This window comes from Girardinichthys multiradiatus, chromosome 20 (assembly GCF_021462225.1).
Source record: "Girardinichthys multiradiatus isolate DD_20200921_A chromosome 20, DD_fGirMul_XY1, whole genome shotgun sequence".
Lineage (NCBI taxonomy): Eukaryota > Metazoa > Chordata > Actinopteri > Cyprinodontiformes > Goodeidae > Girardinichthys > Girardinichthys multiradiatus.
This window is the reverse complement of record NC_061812.1, coordinates 47494375-47511830: the sequence shown is the minus strand read 5'-3', so window position 1 is coordinate 47511830 and position 17456 is coordinate 47494375. Positions and strand designations below refer to the sequence as shown.

The 17456-nt window shown below is 44.9% G+C and overlaps 1 protein-coding gene across 3 annotated transcripts in view; it reads right to left on the bottom strand.

Moving 5' to 3' along the window:
- cntn2 (contactin 2) overlaps nucleotides 1–17456 on the bottom strand; it is a 127999-nt gene that overhangs the window by 39826 nt on the left and 70717 nt on the right. For all 3 annotated transcript variants that reach the window (XR_007035467.1, XM_047347998.1, XM_047347999.1), the window contains 2 exons: nucleotides 3487–3662; nucleotides 256–376 (listed from right to left, as the gene is read on the bottom strand). Coding sequence is in view for 2 of the 3 variants with exons in the window: in XM_047347998.1 (XP_047203954.1) it covers nucleotides 256–376; nucleotides 3487–3662 (297 nt within the window). In the remaining variant the exon portion in view is untranslated. The remainder of the gene's footprint in view (nucleotides 1–255; nucleotides 377–3486; nucleotides 3663–17456) is intronic.

Sequence of the window (17456 nt, the reverse complement as noted above, 5' to 3'; positions counted from 1 at the left end):
TAGGCTTGCTTTTCATATCTTGAGACGGCATGTGTAATTGATTCAGTCTTGTCTGCTTAATCTTTGAAAGTTTTTTTATGTTTCGTCTCAAAATGCAGTTTAACACTGGAGGTCCAACAAACATTAAGACATAGGGCACACACTGCACAATCTTTATGCTGCACAAAACCCCAGTTTTCAGTCATAAAAGACAATGTGGACTGAAAACAGAAATGTCAGAATCCAACATAAGTAGACCGCTCTGATGTTACATACCTCGAACAACCAGCTTAGCTGAAGAAGAAGAGCTGTCCACCACAGTCTGGGCTGTGCAGGTAAATATTCCTGCCTGACTCAGCTGAGCATTTACAATCAGCAGGTCACCGATGTTTTCTTTCTGAAAGGACAGGTTGAGCGACAGAATGCAGGAGTTAGATTCTGTTCTGCATACAGAACACAATCTGAAAAGTCTGAAGTCACTGGTACACTGGAGCATTTAAAAATGTTTTATTAATACTGTTTAAATGACCTGAACGTGTGTGTCTAACCTTGATTGCGTAATCTAATATGCCTATGATTTTGCATTAACATATTCAAATACAGATTTAGATGGTAGTTATAATGTTCCCTGTCAGGCTTATGTGCTGTAAAGCTTTCATTCATTTTATTCTTGTCATATGCTTCTGAACATGTCTAATCCTTTTTGCAATGTACACTCACCGGCCACTTTATTAGGTACAACTTGCTAGTACCGGGTTGGACCCCCTTCTCCCTTCAGAACTGCCTTAATTCTTCGTGGCATAGATTCAACAAGGTACTGGAAACATTCCTCAGAGAGTTTGGTCCAAATTGACACGATAGCATCCCACAGATGCTGCAGATTTGTCGGCTGCACATCCATGATGCGAATCTCCCGTTCCACCACATCCCAAAGGTGCTCCATTGAATTGAGATCTGGTGACTGTGGAGACCATTTGAGTACAGTGAACTCATTGTCATGTTCAAGTAACCAGTCTGAGATGATTCGTGCTTTATGACATGGCGCGTTATCCTGCTGGAAGTAACCATCAGAAGATGGGTACACTGTGGTCATAAAGGGATGGACACGGTCAGCAACAATACTCAGATAGGCTGTGGCGTTGATACGATGCTCAATTGGTACTAAGGGACTAAGGGGCCCAAAGTGTGCCAAGAAAATATCCCCCACACCATTACACCACCACCACCAGCCTGAACCGTTGATACAAGGCAGGATGGATCCATGCTTTCATGTTGTTGACGCTAAATTCTGACCCTACCATCCGAATGTCGCTGCAAAAATCGAGACTCAGACTCATCAGACCAGGCAATGTTTTTCCAATCTTCTATTGTCCAATTTTGGTGAGCCTGTGTGAATTGTAGCCTCAGTTTCCTTAGCTGACAGGAGTGGCACCCGGTGTGGTTTTTGCTGCTGTAGCCCATCCGCCTCAAAGTTCAATGTGTTGTGCGTTAGCATCTGTGTGATGCTATCGTGTCAATATGGACCAAACTCTCTGAGGAATGTTTCCAGTACCTTGTTAAATCTATGCCACGAAGGATTAAGGCAGTTCTGAAGGGAAAAGGGGGTCCAACCCGGGACTAGCGAGGTGTACCTAATAAAGTGGTCGGTGAGTGTATATTGGAATGTTCACCCGCCCTGACCGCTGATGGTGGTGGTCAGAGGGCCCAGTGGTGCCGATTGTATGGCAACTGCACTTCTATCAGTCTCCCTAGGGCAGCTTTGGTTACAGTGTAGCCTCCCACTGTCAGTGAGTATGAATAGGTGGATGACTGATTGTTGTGTAAAGCGTTTTGGAGTCTTCGGATGTGATAAGAGTTCTTTACAGGTGCAGGCCATTCAACCTTTTACCATTTATTAGATATATATAGTAGGTGATACATGAAAAGAAAACAATGGAGTGTAATGTTGTGCATGTTGTACACTGCCAATGTGTGTTGCTCTTAATAATGGCCTTTTTTTTAGAAACTCTAATGGAAGCTACAAGCTTCAAGGTATTTGGGGATTTTATGGGATTGTCTCAAAAGCACATATTTGTAATGTCAAAGAAAAATTAGGCATGAATTTCAATCTTTTTAACAAAACTTGAAAAGTCTGAAAAGTGTGGAGGCATTCATATTCAGTGTTTTAGTGTAGTTCCAGCTGCAAGTCTTTTATGTCATTTCTCTACCAGCTTTGCACACAGAAAGTGAAATTTTTATTTGGGTATTGACTTTTCACTGGGACATTCTGACACATTAACCTTATTTGACCAAAACCTTTTCATTGTGGTGCGGGCTATAGGTTTAGTGCCATTGTCCTGCTCGAAGATGAACCTCCTCCTCAGCCTCAAGTCTTTTGCCTGTTTTTAACAGATTTTCTTTTAGGAATATTCTGTATTTAGTCTATCCATCTTTTCATTAACTGTGACCAGGTTCACTGTCCCTGCTGAAAAAAACCACCATCACAGCATGATACTCCCTGCAGCATGTTTGGTGGTGGGGCTAGTGCATTTTTTGCACACTTAAATTTCGTTTGTAGGCCAAACATTTTCATCTCATCAAGTGTTTGCTGTCCCTGATGCATCACTCATGGCCAACTGCAAACAGGACCTGTTAAGGCTTCTTTTTTAATATTTCATCATTATTGCCACTCTTCCACGACTGCCAGATTTATGGGATGCATGACTAATAGTCATCCGGTGGACAGATACTCCCACCTGAGCTATGCATCTCTGCGGCTCCTCCAGAGTTACCATGGGCCTCTTGGCTGCTTCTTTGATTAATGTTCTATTTGCCTGGCTTGTCAGTTTAGAAGTCTTGTCTTGGTAGGCTTGCAGTAATGCTATACTCAAACCTCTAAGGCCTTCACAGAACCACTGCATTTATACTAAGACTACTTTATACAAAGTTGGATGCTACATACTAATCAGTTAACTAATGAAGGTAGTATGAATGGACTGGTAAATTGACTGAATTTATATAGTGCCTTTCCAGTCATACAGACCGCTCAAAGCACTTTACACTAGAGCCACATTCACCCAATCACACTCACTAACGCTCACACATTCATACACCGATACGCAGATCGGTAGGCAACTTGAGATTAAGTGCCTTGCCCAGGGGCACATTGACATGCCACAGTCGCCTGAAGACAGAAGGAAGGTTGCCATGGTTCTAATTTAGAGGTGTTTGAATAAAAAGGGGCTGAATAAATCCTGCATTGTCTGAATTTTATTTGTAAAAACATTTTGAAAACCCTGTATAATTTTCCTTCTACTTCAACCATGTGCTGCTTTGTGTTGGTCTGTCACATTAATTCTGAATAAAATACATTGAAGTTTATGGGCATAACATGACACCTATGATCATGACATTTGGATCATGAAAGAGTGAGATCCCAGACACAACAGGTTGAAAAGACCTTCTACAAAAAGGTGTTTGGGCTCTGCCATAGAGATGAGATATGAAGTTCTGCATCACAGCACTCACTCCCTCCACCCGCTGGTACGGCCCTGCTGAGTTCTCCAGGTCCAGTGGCACCCCATTAAGGGTCCAGGTGAAAGTCAAGTCCATGGTGGGGTCATGGGAGGCATGACACTGCAGTGTGGCATTCTCTCCCTGGTTGATGTCAGCATTTGAGGGAGCCAGGGTTATTTTGGTGGCATCTGAAAGATAAATACATATATAAACATTAGAGATCATAGGTAGCTAGGGAGCATGTGAAAATATCAGAGAACCGGAAAGTATGAGATTGTGGAAGTGTCAAATGTGCAGTTTGTTGTGGCGGACCACAGTGCTGAGATAGGCGAGGAGTCGGTATGGCGAGGCAGAATGATGATTTATTAAATCCAGACTTAAGCAAAACTCAAAGCAGGCAGGTTGCAGCAAGCACATCAAAGTATCCAGGCAACCCCAAGCACTGACTATGATTTCACTTGGGTCTATCTGTTTCTGTGGTGACATGCGCTGTACAATTTTGGCGACACACGCACAACTATGGGCACACTAAGGTTTCTCACAGGGAATGTGCATGGAGCCGGCACCAGAGAGAAAAAGTAAAAAGTTTTTAATCAGTTTAAAAGACTACAGGCAGACGTTGTCTTATTACAAGAGATTCATAAATCTGCCACATCTGCAAATGATCTTAAATCACCTGAGTTTCCTAATCTGTTTTCTGCCTGCTATAATTCTCGGCAAAGGGGAGTAGCAATCTTAATTCACAAAAGTGTTAACTTTACAGTATTAGTCACAGTTACAGATCCAGAGGGTAGATTCATAATAATAAAAATATCTATACATAACCAAAAAATATGTATTGTCAGTATATATGCCCCAAATGTTGATGACTCCCCATTCTTCCATTCTTTTTTTTTTCTGCACTGTCTAAACACTTGGATTGCTCACTTCTTCTTGGGGGCGATCTCAACTTTTGTCTAAATGAAGAAATAGACAGGCGGAGTACAACAGGGACTCATCGCAGTTGGCAATCAATAAATATAGTTAAAGAGTACATGAGTGATTACGGACTTTGCGATGCATGGCGATCTCTTCACCCTAATCCCAGAGAATATACATTCTTCTCACAAGTCCATCAATCTTACTCTCGTCTGGGTTATTTCTTAGTCAGCAGCTCGTTGTTGACTGACATTTCAGACACCGAGATACACCCTTTAGCTGTCAGCAATCATGCACATGTCTCCTTAACTCTAGTAAATAAGAAAGAAAACCCACAAAGCAAAAACTACAGGTTTAATACATCATTGCTTAAGGACGAAGAATTTATTAAATATTTTTAAAAAGAGTGGACTTCATATTTGGAATTAAATGATATCCCGGGGACATCAACATCTGTTCTCTGGAGGCTGGGAAAGCAGTGATGAGAGGTAAAATAATCTCATTCTCATCACATAAGAAGAAAAAAGAAAACAAACGTATACAGGAATTAGAAGAAACCATTAAACTGTTAGATGCTTCCCAGGAAGAGGAAAGGTTGGGCAAACTACGTAAAGCCAAACTAGAATTAAATGAAATCATCGACAAAAAAAAAAACGATTCTTAGTACAAAGACTTCATATACAAAACTTTGAACATGGCAATAAATCAGGTAGCTTTTTAGCTGACCAACTAAAAATAAAGAAAGAAAGAACAACAATATGTGCTGTAAAAGACTAGACAGGGAATACAGTTTATGATCCTGAAAGAATAAACAGCACTTTCTGAGATTTCTATCAAGCTTTAGACTCACCACAGATAGACCAGTCAGATAATGACATTGATCAATTTCTGGATAAAGTAACAATCCCTAAACTATCAGATAATTATGCGATGGCCATGGATGTACCACTGACTTCAACTGAAATCCAAGAAGCTCTAAAAAGCATGCCCAATAAAAAGGCTCCAGGCCCAGATGGATTCCCAACAGAGTTTTACAAAGAATTCTGCAATATTCTGGCCCCAATATTCCAAAGAATGGTGCAGGAAACCGAAAAAAATGGCAGACTTCCGCCAAATATAAACTCTGCCAACATCACTCTCTTGTTAAAACCAGGAAAAGACCCAGTACTCCCTACCAGCTAACATCCCATATCCCTTATTAACGTCGATCTCAAAATAATCTGTAAAGCCCTCACAAAAAGACTAGAAAAGGTTACTCCTCTCATAATACATCCAGACCAAACTGGTTTTATTAAAGGTAGGTATTCGTCCACTAATTCACACAGATTACTTAATTTAATTGACTATTCCTACAGTAAAAATATTGAGACCAATATATTATCTCTAGACGCACAAAAAAGCATTTGATAGAGTTAACTGGAAATTCTTGTTTGCAACCTTGACTAAATTTGGTTTTGGAAGCTCTTTCATAAACTGGATAAAAATATTACACAGTTCCCCAGCGGCATGTATCAGAACAAATAACCAGACATCTTCCCGCTTCTGATTTCAGAGGGGCACCAGGCAGGGATGCCCACTTTCCCCCTCATTATTTGCTATTTTTATTGAACCACTAGCAGCAGCAATCAGACAACTAAAGATATTAAAGGCATAAAATGCAGGAATATTGAACATAAAATATGTCTTTATGCAGATGATGTATTACTCTTTTTCCAGCATTCGCAAACCTCTGTTGGTAATTGGATTAATAAATTCTTTCTCAAGAATTTCAGACTATTATATAAATTGGTTAAAATCGACAGTTCTTCCAATTAATTGTTCTTTCAACAATTTTCCTAATATACAACTACAGTCAGGGAATATTACATATTTGGGCATTAATGTGTCTCCTAGATTGGCAGATTTAACAAAACTAAACCACATCACGCTCTTAAAAAAAAGTGGAAGATAATCTCGGTAGATGGAAATCTCTACCCATATCACTCATGGGCAGGGTTGCTTCAATAAAAATGATGGTCTTGCCAAAAATCAATTACTTATTCTCAATGATTCCGAATAAACCATGATCTGACTGGTTTAGATCTCTGGACTCCTCCATCACTAAATTTCTCTGGAGAGATAAGCCCCCACGTATTAGCCTAAAAACACTACAAAAGACCAAAGATAACGGAGGACTAGGTCTGGCTAACTTTCATCTTTACTTCTTAGCTAACAGGCTACATTACATCTTAAAATGGTTTAAACACAGTCCTCTAGATGAACCCTGGCTAGACGTAGAACAGACATTATGCAATAATATAAAGATTTCCGATTACCATTTATTAGCTCAAATATAAAACAGCATGTATGCTTCAAAAGCCTCAATGTAAGCATCTCTCTGACAGCATGGTGGGAATATCTAAAAATGACACGATCTTCACTAATCCCATGCAGACGTACACCCATCTGGAACAACCCTGACATCCTACAAAAAAATAACATGATACATTTTCCATATTGGAGGAGTAAAGGAACTGAATACCTGGAACATATATTTGTAGGAATTTAGTTCATCCCATTTAACAGATTAATTATACAATACGGGATGGACAAGAATACATTTTTAGAATATCAACAAATTAAATTTATAATAAAAAATACATTTAGACTTAAAAACATTGGGTTACAAATGCCATCAAGTGTACTAGAGTTCCTAAAACTCAACCCCCCCCCCCAAAAATTTAATGTCTAAAATATAGAGGACACTGTCTAATATAGATGAATCAATTTCCCTTCCTATTACGAAATGGGAGGTAGACTTATCCGTTAACTTTGACCAAACATTCTGGTCTCAGATATGTTTCAGAACTTTTAAACTGACAAGTAACCCCAGTTTGCAATTAATACAATATAAAATCCTTCATAGAGTATACTTTACAGGTCAATGGATGTTCAGGATGGGCTTGGGAACTTCTAATACTTGCTTACACTGCACAAGCAATATACCAGACAATTACATCCATGCACTATGGTTATGTACACCCGGTCAGAGGTTTTACTGCCTGATATGTGAAGACTTATCAAAGTGTCTGAGATGTAATATTTCACCTTCCCCTTCAGTTTGCTTGTTGGGCAACTTAGATGATGTTACCATAGAGACAAATTCAGTTCACATGGTTTTCACTACCTTATGCATCGCTAAGAAAACTATCCTCATGAACAAGAAAAATAAAAACCTTCTTAATATTAATCAGTATAGACATTTTCTGTTGGATTATATAAGCCTTGAGATAGCCCCTGCCTCCACGTCAGATACAATCTCTCTGGGCTCCTTTAATCGGCTCCATCACCTAGTGGGGGTGGGGCGCCCTTGGCTTCATCCTGTGGGGCATTGTAGTGGATTCGGGGGGGTGTCTGGGTTGGGGCATTTGGGGTGTCCCTGGACTAGGATCACTGGGGAGTCTGGCACTGGGGGCTGTGGTCCTGGCCGGGGTGGGGCTTTGGTGGCTCTCGGGGGAGACATCTGGTAGCTGCATGCGATGCTTTCGAGGGGCCTGCGCCGACGGACATAGGTCACTGGCCTGGTGGCTGTGCTGCTCCTGGGTGGGTCAGGGGTTGGCTTGGGGGCTCGGGGTTCCTGGGGCATATTGCCCCCCGGGCTGGGGTCCTGGCTGGGCCTTGGTTCCTGGCGGGTATGTCGCCGGGGTTTTGGGCTGGTGTATTCCCGGGTACCTGGCCCTGGCTCGGGGACCTTTGGTGTATCGGTGGGCATAGGGGCCTCCGAAACTGGCAGGTAGGTCCCATCTCATTGCAGGTGCTCCTTCCTTCAAGGAGCACATTCTGCTGGCGGGCGTCGCTGAGCTCTGCGCTTGCGTCGGACTTCTTGGCCTCATACTGGGGTGGGGTTTTCAGTTGGTTCTCGGGGCCTGTTACCTGTCCCTAGTCTTTTGCCTGGCCTATGCCTCCCTCTTTTGTTGGGACTCGGCAAACGAGGGTGCCTATTGGGGTCAGCCATGGTGGTGGCTCCCTGGGAGAGGGGTTAGCCCCGCAGTCCTTCCCTCTCCATCCCCGGACACCTCCCTCCGCCAGCTCCATCACATTACTGCTCATGGAGGGCCTTGGGGTGTGGGTGCGCCATTGGAGTGCCGCAAGGGTTTTCCATCTCTGCGGTCCCAAGGCAGCCTGTGCATCAACACCACATTTGAGCTGGCGGAGGCAGGCTTGGGGTCTTTTCACACCCCTGTTCGCTATTTCCCATCTGTGGTCGGAGGCCGGGAGAGGGAGTGGGCCTTCTAGTCGGGTCTGTGCTGGGGTTGGGTCTTTGGGATTGTCTGCTGCTGGGGCTGGCGTTTCGGCTCTCTCGGGATTGCTTGGGTTCCCTTGGATCTTGGCCCCTGGCTTTGGGCCCTGGTCTTCCAGCTGGTGGGGTGCCGGGCTTGATTGGGATGTGGCCCCGCTTTGGTGGAGGGGCTGGCTGGCTGGACTGCTTGGTGGGCCGTGGTGCACCATGCGGGGGTGCGGGTGGCCGGTGGGCTGGGGCTTGTGGGTGGAGTTGCCCGGTAACTGGTGCTGCCGTGGCTTTCTTCAACTGCTTCCTTCTGTGATTATGGCCCATGGTCGGGCACCGGGCTGCGGTTGGCGGTCGGGTCGGTGGGGCGGCGGAGCATGTCTTGTGACTACACTGAAGCAGCTGGCGGGTTGTGCTTGGCCTGGAGCGGTTGGCTTGCATGGTCAAGGTACCCGGCTGGTGCATGTATCCCTCTTGTGGACTGGTGGGCTGCGGCTGCTGGGGGGGTTGGGCGGGCTTGGAGGTGTGCTGCTCTGCTGGCTGTCATGTGCGGGGGGGGGATCAGGGCAGTGGGCTGGGGGATGGCGTGGAGGGACTGCAGCCTGTGGGGTGGAGGGGTTGTGTCCACTTCTAGGATGTGGGGTCACCGGCGTTTGGATCGGCTGGGCGGCGATGGTGGAGCTGAGCTGTCGAGTGTTTCTCCCTGGGCGGTGTTTTTTGTGGCTGAGGGGGGCGTGGTGGGGGACACTGGCCCTGGGTGCCTGCCGCTGGCCGGGGACCTCTTGGTGGGTGAGTTTGTCCCATCATGGAGCGGGGTCGGGGGTTCTGTTGTGGGTGTGGTGCTCGGTGGGGTCTGCCCTGTTGCACCAGTGGGCAGGGGTGGCGTTGCGTGGGGCCCTTGCCTTGCCGTTGCGGCGCGCTGTGTGGTGGGGGGAGCATAGAGCAGGGCTATGTGTGGAGCTTGCGCTGTGCGGCTTCTCGGCTATGGAGTTCACCTGTGGGGGTGTGTCCCTGTGGGGGAGAGGATTCATGGCGTTTGGGTTCGGGGGCATGTTTTCAATATCGGTGTCCTTGTTGGGGGTGGCCCTGTGGGGAGGTTCATGTTGGGGTTCACTGGGGGTGGGAGTCTCATGGGGTCGGGACTGCTCCGTCCTGGGGCGGCTCCGGTTGGCAGGCTATCTGGCACACTACCTGCTGGTGGTTGGCGTCTCTGCCCGCTGGTGTATTGTGGTTCTCGGTGTCCAGGGCTGGGTGCTTTGGTGTGTGCTCCTGGTGGCTGCTTGCCGGGGCCTGGCCCCCTGGGCTCTGTCGGGCCTCTACTTGGGGAATGGTGTGTCCCGGGGTCTTGGGTCTCTGGGTCCATGGCTGGATCTGCTCGGGCGTGGACGGCTGCCGGCGGGGCCTGTGGGCTCGTCGCTGCGGCTCTCTGGGGCTTCTGCACTGTCGCTGCTGGGTGGTTCCCCTGGGACTCTCCACTGCTCTTCTCTGGGGGATTTTGGTAGTCCCGGCGGTGGTTCTCCCGGGGATCCTGTGCTTTGTGGGACCATGGGGCAGGTGTGTGAGTCCTCACACTCGCTATTGCATATTTTTGTGGAGATACTTTGTATACAAAGCGCGTCCAGACTCATACTCACAGGTGTTAAGCTTCAGGTGTTGACAGATACAAAGATGTTCTATATTGGGCTGCACCTCTCTCTAAGTACATTTTACATTCATAAGTACCATGTACTATTTTGTAAAAAAAAAAAAAAAAAAAAAACAGCTGCAGGTGTATAAGCAAGAAGAGTAATCTTGTATTCTCTTCATCCTTCATTCTCTCCTCCCCTTTTGCCCTTTTGCCCCATATCTCTCTTTTTCAAGCTTCTTTTTTCCTTTTCATTTCAGTCTCCGTGTCCGTAACAATTGAAATATCCCCAAAGAAGTTTATAATAAAGTTTATTTTATAAATATCAAGCAGAGTTTTAAAGCATTAGCTGTGATGCTCCGCTTGTGAAAGTAAATCTGTTGGGCAATTTCTTGGCACTCAGACAACAATTCTGAGCGCTACTCTGCTGGACCGGACACGGTAAAAAAAAAAAAAAAAAAGGTGGTGACTCGAATGTAGAGCACAAGCAAATATGAGAGGGAGAGAAGATGAAGTTCAAACCATCATGAGCAATGTAAGATCTTTGAAAAACAAATTGGATAAACTTCGAACGCCAACATGGACCCAGCCAGAGTGTTTCACTGAGACGTGGGTGATGGATCATATTCCTGACTCAGAATCTCTCTACCCATATGAGCAGAAAAAGATTTGAAGAGGAGAAGCAAAAGCAAAGGAGGTAGATTAGAAGTGCCTGTGAACAACAATGGGTGTAAATCTAGGACACACTACTGTGCAAAATCGTTTCTACACCACGGAAGTTGAACTGTTATAAGTAATACACTCACTGGCCACTTTATTAGATACACCTGTCCAACTGCTCGATAAAGCAAATTTCTAATCAGCCAATCACATGTCAGCAACTCAATATATTTAGGCTTGTAGACATGGTCAAGACAATCTGCTGTAGTTCAAACCGAGCATCAGAATGGGGAAGAAAGGTGATTTAAGTGACTATGAATGTGGCATGGTTGTTGTTGCCAGAAGGGCTGGTCTGAGTATTCAGAAACTGCTGGTCTACTGGGATTTTCACGCACTACCATCTCAAGGGTTTACAGAGAATGGTCCTAAAAAGAGAAAATATCGAGTGAGCGGCAGTTCTGTGGGCGCAAATGTCAGAGGAGAATGGCCAGACTGGTTCGAGCTGATAGAAAGGCAACAGTAACTCAAATAACCACCAAGCCATGCAGAAGAGCATCTCTGAACGCACAACACGTCCAACCTTGAGACGGATGGGCTACAGCAGCAGAAGACCACACCGGGTGTCAGCTAAGAACAGGAAACTGAGGCTACAATTCGCAAAGGCTGACCATGCGTTAGCATCTGTATGATGCTATCATGTCAATATGGACCAAACTCTCTGAGGAATGTTTCCAGTACCTTGTTGAATCTATGCCACGAAGGATTAAAGCAGTTCTGAAGCCAAAAGGGGGTCCAACCTGGTACTAGCAAGGTGTACCTAATAAAGTAGCCGGTGAGTGTATTTTGTCCATGTTATTTACCAGGAAAGTTCATCATTGTTAATTTGGCAACCGTATACATTCTACCATCAGCTGTTCATTTTTATTTATTTATGTTTTTTATTTTATTTATATTTACATTGCACAATAATTAACATATTAGCTTTAAGCATCAATGTAAATATGCCGGAATTAGCACAAGAGCTAGTTTTCCTAAGGCAGGTAAGGACAATAAACATTAAATAAAACAATACACAGAGAACACAGATGACACTGTTGGACCACTCGTTTGCTGAGTATTGGACTATCTGCACGTTGTTGGACGTCACTGTGCCCCTCCAATGGCATCGGCCATTTTGTACCCAGGACAGCCCGCTCCTACATATCCCATCGAGCATTGCGAATGATATGACTGGGCGTCCCAAGTCTGACGTCACAGGACGCTAGGACCGGACTAGTAATCGAAGTGCGCCACTTCAAGAGGGGAGATCATTGCAGAGATCTATGCAGAGTTCATTCATTCTCTCTCGTTGGACAACAAACAATTCATAACTGAGATTTTTGGACTAAGAAGGCCAGAGATTTCACTTTGCCAATCGAAGACGTGAGTTGAACACGTAACTGAGAACACGGAGTTTCGGAGAGACAAACCGCTATCGTGTTTCATTTCCAAGTCGACTTTGATGGTCAGATCATATTTTTCCTTTTGTCAAGAAGACCAAAGGACGAAGACTGATCGCTTTCCCTGAAGTTAATTGTGGACGCACAATTAACTTACCCCCACTTTTCCTCGCTCGAATTCCCTCGCTCAGGAAGAAGACAACACCAAGTAAAACCCATCTTTTATTTAATCTTTTATTTCTTTATTAGAAGGCCTGGGCAGGGTCAGAGGTTGTAGAAGCGATCAGAATCGCTGGTTAGGATCTCATGTGTTCTGAATAATATGTGCATGTAACCTTGCTTATTGAAACTTTGATGTGTTATGTTGATATCGGGATCCGCCGCGGTCCTAGAGCTGCTTGTGTTACTATCTGAGAGTCAACGCGGGTGCGTTGTAAGACTGGACTGTTAAAACGACCTCATGGTAAAATTCTCCATTCCCCCTTTGTCTTCAATCTCACTGTGCTAGCTTGCCGCCAGAAGTTAGTATCCTTTGTGCTCAGGAGTTAGGGGGAAGTTTTATGATCAGAAGATCATAAAGGACAGTCGGAGCTGCGCTCCAACCCCCCACCACTCGCCACCACACCACCACTCATATTCTCATTTCCTTCGTCTGTAGTGCCATAAACTGCTGGTTGATTCAATACATACCCACTACCATTTGTTGATTTTTGCTTATTTAGATGTGTTACCCCTGTGTTTGTAGAATTTTGCATGTTGAGTAGGTGAAAATTAATAAATATTCACATAGATAAAGAGAGAGCGTTTTGTGTTTCATTGTGTGCGAAAGTGATTCGTCAGTCAAAATAAGGTTCAAGTTCCACACGTTTCGGCAGAAACGGTCGATTAAACAGTGACATCTCTGGCAATAGTTATTAATTATTACGGAGTATTTAACGGTTGTAATTGTCAAAGGCGTTGAGCCGCAATTACAACACCAGAAACATCTCTGGTCTCGATTCATAAATGAGGATTTTTGGTTAAGAAATTGATTTTGTCAGATTATGATTTGTAATTATAATTATTGATCAAGATTAATCAATCAATAATCATAAACCCAACAACACATACTAATAACATGAATTTATAATAAACTCAGATAAACAGGCCCAGGGAAACAGACAATCTACCTGTGAACACATTTCTGGTTAGTTTTCAATCAATGTTTCAGAGAGTTTTTAAAGTTGGAGTAAATGCTACAGTTCCTGACATTAGCTGGTAATGTGTTGCATAACTGCGTACCTCTGATGGACACCACCAACGGGCCATATTTAGTCCTGCGCCATTGTACATTGCAGTCTCCTCTGGTCAGTGCTCCAGTGTTTTTTCTATCATTTGTTTTTGTACTTATAAAATCCATTATTGGAGGAAGAGCAAGTCCATTTAACACGTGGAAAACAAGGCAAGCATCCATGGATATCTGATGGCTATTAAACTCCAAGATGTTGTATTTACTTAAGATGTTACAATAGTGATCTTGTAAAGGTTTTTTTTTGTCAAGTGTTCTTGAAAGGAGACTTTAAAAGTTTCAGAGTGACCTCTGAAGTGTGAGACCATGTAATATGAAAGTAACTGATATGACACACCCTCCATTTCTGCTACCTGTGCGACCCCTTCTTTTTTCCAATGGTTATAATCAGTCTGACAGAGAGAGGAACCCCCAATCCTTGTGGTTTTTAGTAAAACAATGCCCACCAGTGGGCTCTTGATGGACAAACTATCAGTTTATTATTTTACTTAGTACCCCTACACATAGCCCATTCTAAACTGGCCAAACTCTAACACTAAGTAGTTTAATCAAACCTCGCCAACAACCCCGCACCATCCCAAACCCTTTGTGAAGTGCCTTGAGACGACATGTGTTGTGAATTAGCGCTATATAAATAAAACTGAATTGAATTGATTATAATAATTAATAATTATTTTTCATCCTCGTACTCGTCGTCTTCCGTTTATCCGGGACCGGGTCGCGGGGGCAGCAGACTCAGGAGAGACGCCCAGACGTCCCTCTCCCCAGACACCTCCTCCAGCTCCTCCGGGGTGAGCCCAAGGCGTTCCCAGACCAGCTGAGAGACATTGTCCCTCCAGCGTGTCCTGGGCCGTCCCCTGGGCCTCCTCCCGGTGGGACGTGCCTGGAACACCTCCCGAGGAAGGCGTCCAGGAGGCATCAGGTATAGATGCCCGAACCACCTCAACTGGCTCCTCTCGATGTGGAGGAGCAGCGGCTCTACTCCGAGCCCCTCCCGGATGGCCGAGCTCCTCACCCTATCTCTAAGGGAGTGCCCAGCCACCCTACGGAGGAAGCTCATTTCAGCCACTTGTATCCGGGATCTCGTTCTTTCGGTCATGACCCAAAGTTCATGGCCATAGGTGAGGGTAGGAACGTAGACCGACCGGTAAATTGAGAGCTTTGCTTTTCGGCTCAGCTCTCTCTTCACCACAACAAACAGGCACAGCGACCTCATTACTGCGGCAGCCACGCCGATCCGTCTGTCGATCACCCGCTCCATTCTTCCCTCACTCATGAATAAGACCCCGAGATACTTGAACTCCTCCACTTGAGGCAGGAACTCCCCTCCAACCTGAAGAGGACAAGCCACCCTTTTCCGGCCAAGAACCATGACCTCGGACTTGGAGGAGCTGATCCTCATCCCAGCAGCTTTACACTCGGCTGCGAACCGCCCCAGCGCATGCTGTAGGTCTTGGCTAGAGGGGGCCAGCAGGACCACGTCATCTGCAAAAAGAAGAGACGAAATCCCCACTGGTCCCCAAACCAGACCCCCTCCGGCCCTTGGCTGCGTTTAGAAATGCTGTCCATAAAAGTTATGAACAGGACCGGTGACAATGGAGGGCCTCACCATCCTCACCTGTCCAAATTTTAGTAGTTATATATTCATATTCTTTTCCTATATTAACTATATCATAGTATATATTATTCTTTATGAATGTCATCATTCCTCCACCTCTACCATTCGCTCTATCCTTCTTAATTGCAGTTTTTGCACCTCAACCATAACTGAGCCGGTTTAGGCTATACCTGACTTTCCTTACTCCATCCAACAGGGAGGGAGGAAGGCAGAGGTAATAATGGAAAGTATGTCCCGGAAAAGATAATGTAGCTACAACAAAGAATGGGACATGGTTTATAACTGGGTGAAGCCAGAGAAAGGTGATCTCTGAGGGATTTTTATGAAGTTTGCCACAGTTAGTGAATCACACAAGAAATGCACAGCTGAAAAAGCCGCCTGCTGATGGCTCATTTTTACTCAAACCCAGAGATGACTGCCAGACAGACAAGGTAACAGCAGCCGAGACTACCAGGGTTAATCTTTAAAAGCTTGTAAAGTTTTTTTAAACTTGTGCTAATTCATTGTTGTGCACTAACAGGCAAAGCAGATATTGATAAATGTAATGTGAGATCTTTGTTAAATTCAAATTTATGACGTCATCATAGTGTTGGTAATGTGTCCCACGATGTCCCTCATAAGCATCCTTGTTGTCCCACATTTGGTTTTTTGATATCTGGTCACCCTACTTGTGAGCTTCTTTACTAAAGAAAACCAACCACTAGATTTGTTTTATGCAGATAGCAGGAATGACGGGCAAAGCATCAGAAAGGAGGAAACCCAGCGTTTGGTGATCTCCATGGGTTCCAAACTTCAGGCAGTCATTGTCTGCAAAGCATTCTGAAAAAAATATTGAAAAGTAACATTTTACTTAAGGTTATGTTTATTTGTCCAATTACTTTTGAGCCCCTGAAATGACGAGTGTTTACAGTGTACAAAATAGCAACAATTCCTACATGTTTAATCGTATATTTTTGTCCAACCCCTTGAATTAAACTTTAAAGTCTGCACTTCAATTTGTTTGTAGTTGTTTGATTTCATATGTATGTAATATGGTGGCATGCAGACCCCAAATCATGAAGATTGTGTCACTGTCCAAATATTTCTGTAAAAACGTTTCTGTGAATAACACCATGTCCACCAGAACAGTGACACGCGTCCTTAATATTAAAACAAATAAAAGGAACCTTCACTGATTCAGACAATGAATTACTGAGTAAACAAAAAACTTAAAGTCAAGATTAGAGATTGCAAGTGGGTGTGCAGGAAGAAGCTGGATACAGCAGAACAATACTATAAGAGATATGTGGACCGGGATAATAATCAGGCATCAAGCAGAGAAAAGTTAATGGAGTTTGAGTTGAAGATGCCATCATACCCCTGCTTCAACAAACCCACTGTCATCTGGATAAAGCCAGCAGCACTGTGATGATCATGTTCTTTGATTTCTCCAGTGCGTACTCGTACTCGTCATCTTCACAGTCTGCTGCCCCTGCGACCTCCTCCCGGTGGGACGGGCCTGGAATACCTCTTGAGCAATGCGTCCAGGAGGCATCCGATATAGATGACCGAGCCACCTCAACTGGCTCCACTCGATGTGGAGGAGCAGCGGCTCTACTCCGAGCCCCTCTCGGATGGCTGAGCTCCTCACCCTATCTCTAAGGGAGTGCCCAGCCACCCCACGGAGGAAGCTCATTTCAGCCGCTTGTATCCGGGATCTCGTTCTTTCGGTCATGACCCAAAGTTCATGGCCATAGGTGAGGGTAGGAACGTAGACCGACCGGTAAATCGAGAGCTTGGCTTTTCGGCTCAGCTCTGTCTTCACCACAACGGACGGGCACAGTGCCCCCATTACTGCGGCAGCCACACCGATCCATATGCCGATCTCCCATTCTATTCTTCCCTCACTTGTGAACAAGACCTCGAGATACTTGAACTCCACCACTTGAGGCAGGAACTCCCCTCCAACCTGAAGAGGACAAGCCACCCTTTACCAGTCGAGAACCATGGCCTCGGACTTGGAGGAACTGATCTTCATCCCAGCCGCTTCGCACTTGGCTGCGAACCGCCCCAGTGAATGCTGTAGGTCATGGCTAGAGGAGGCCAGCAGGACCTCATTATCTGCAAAAAGAAGAGACGAAATCCACTGGTCCCCAAACCAGACCCCCTCCAGCCCTTGGCTGCGTCTA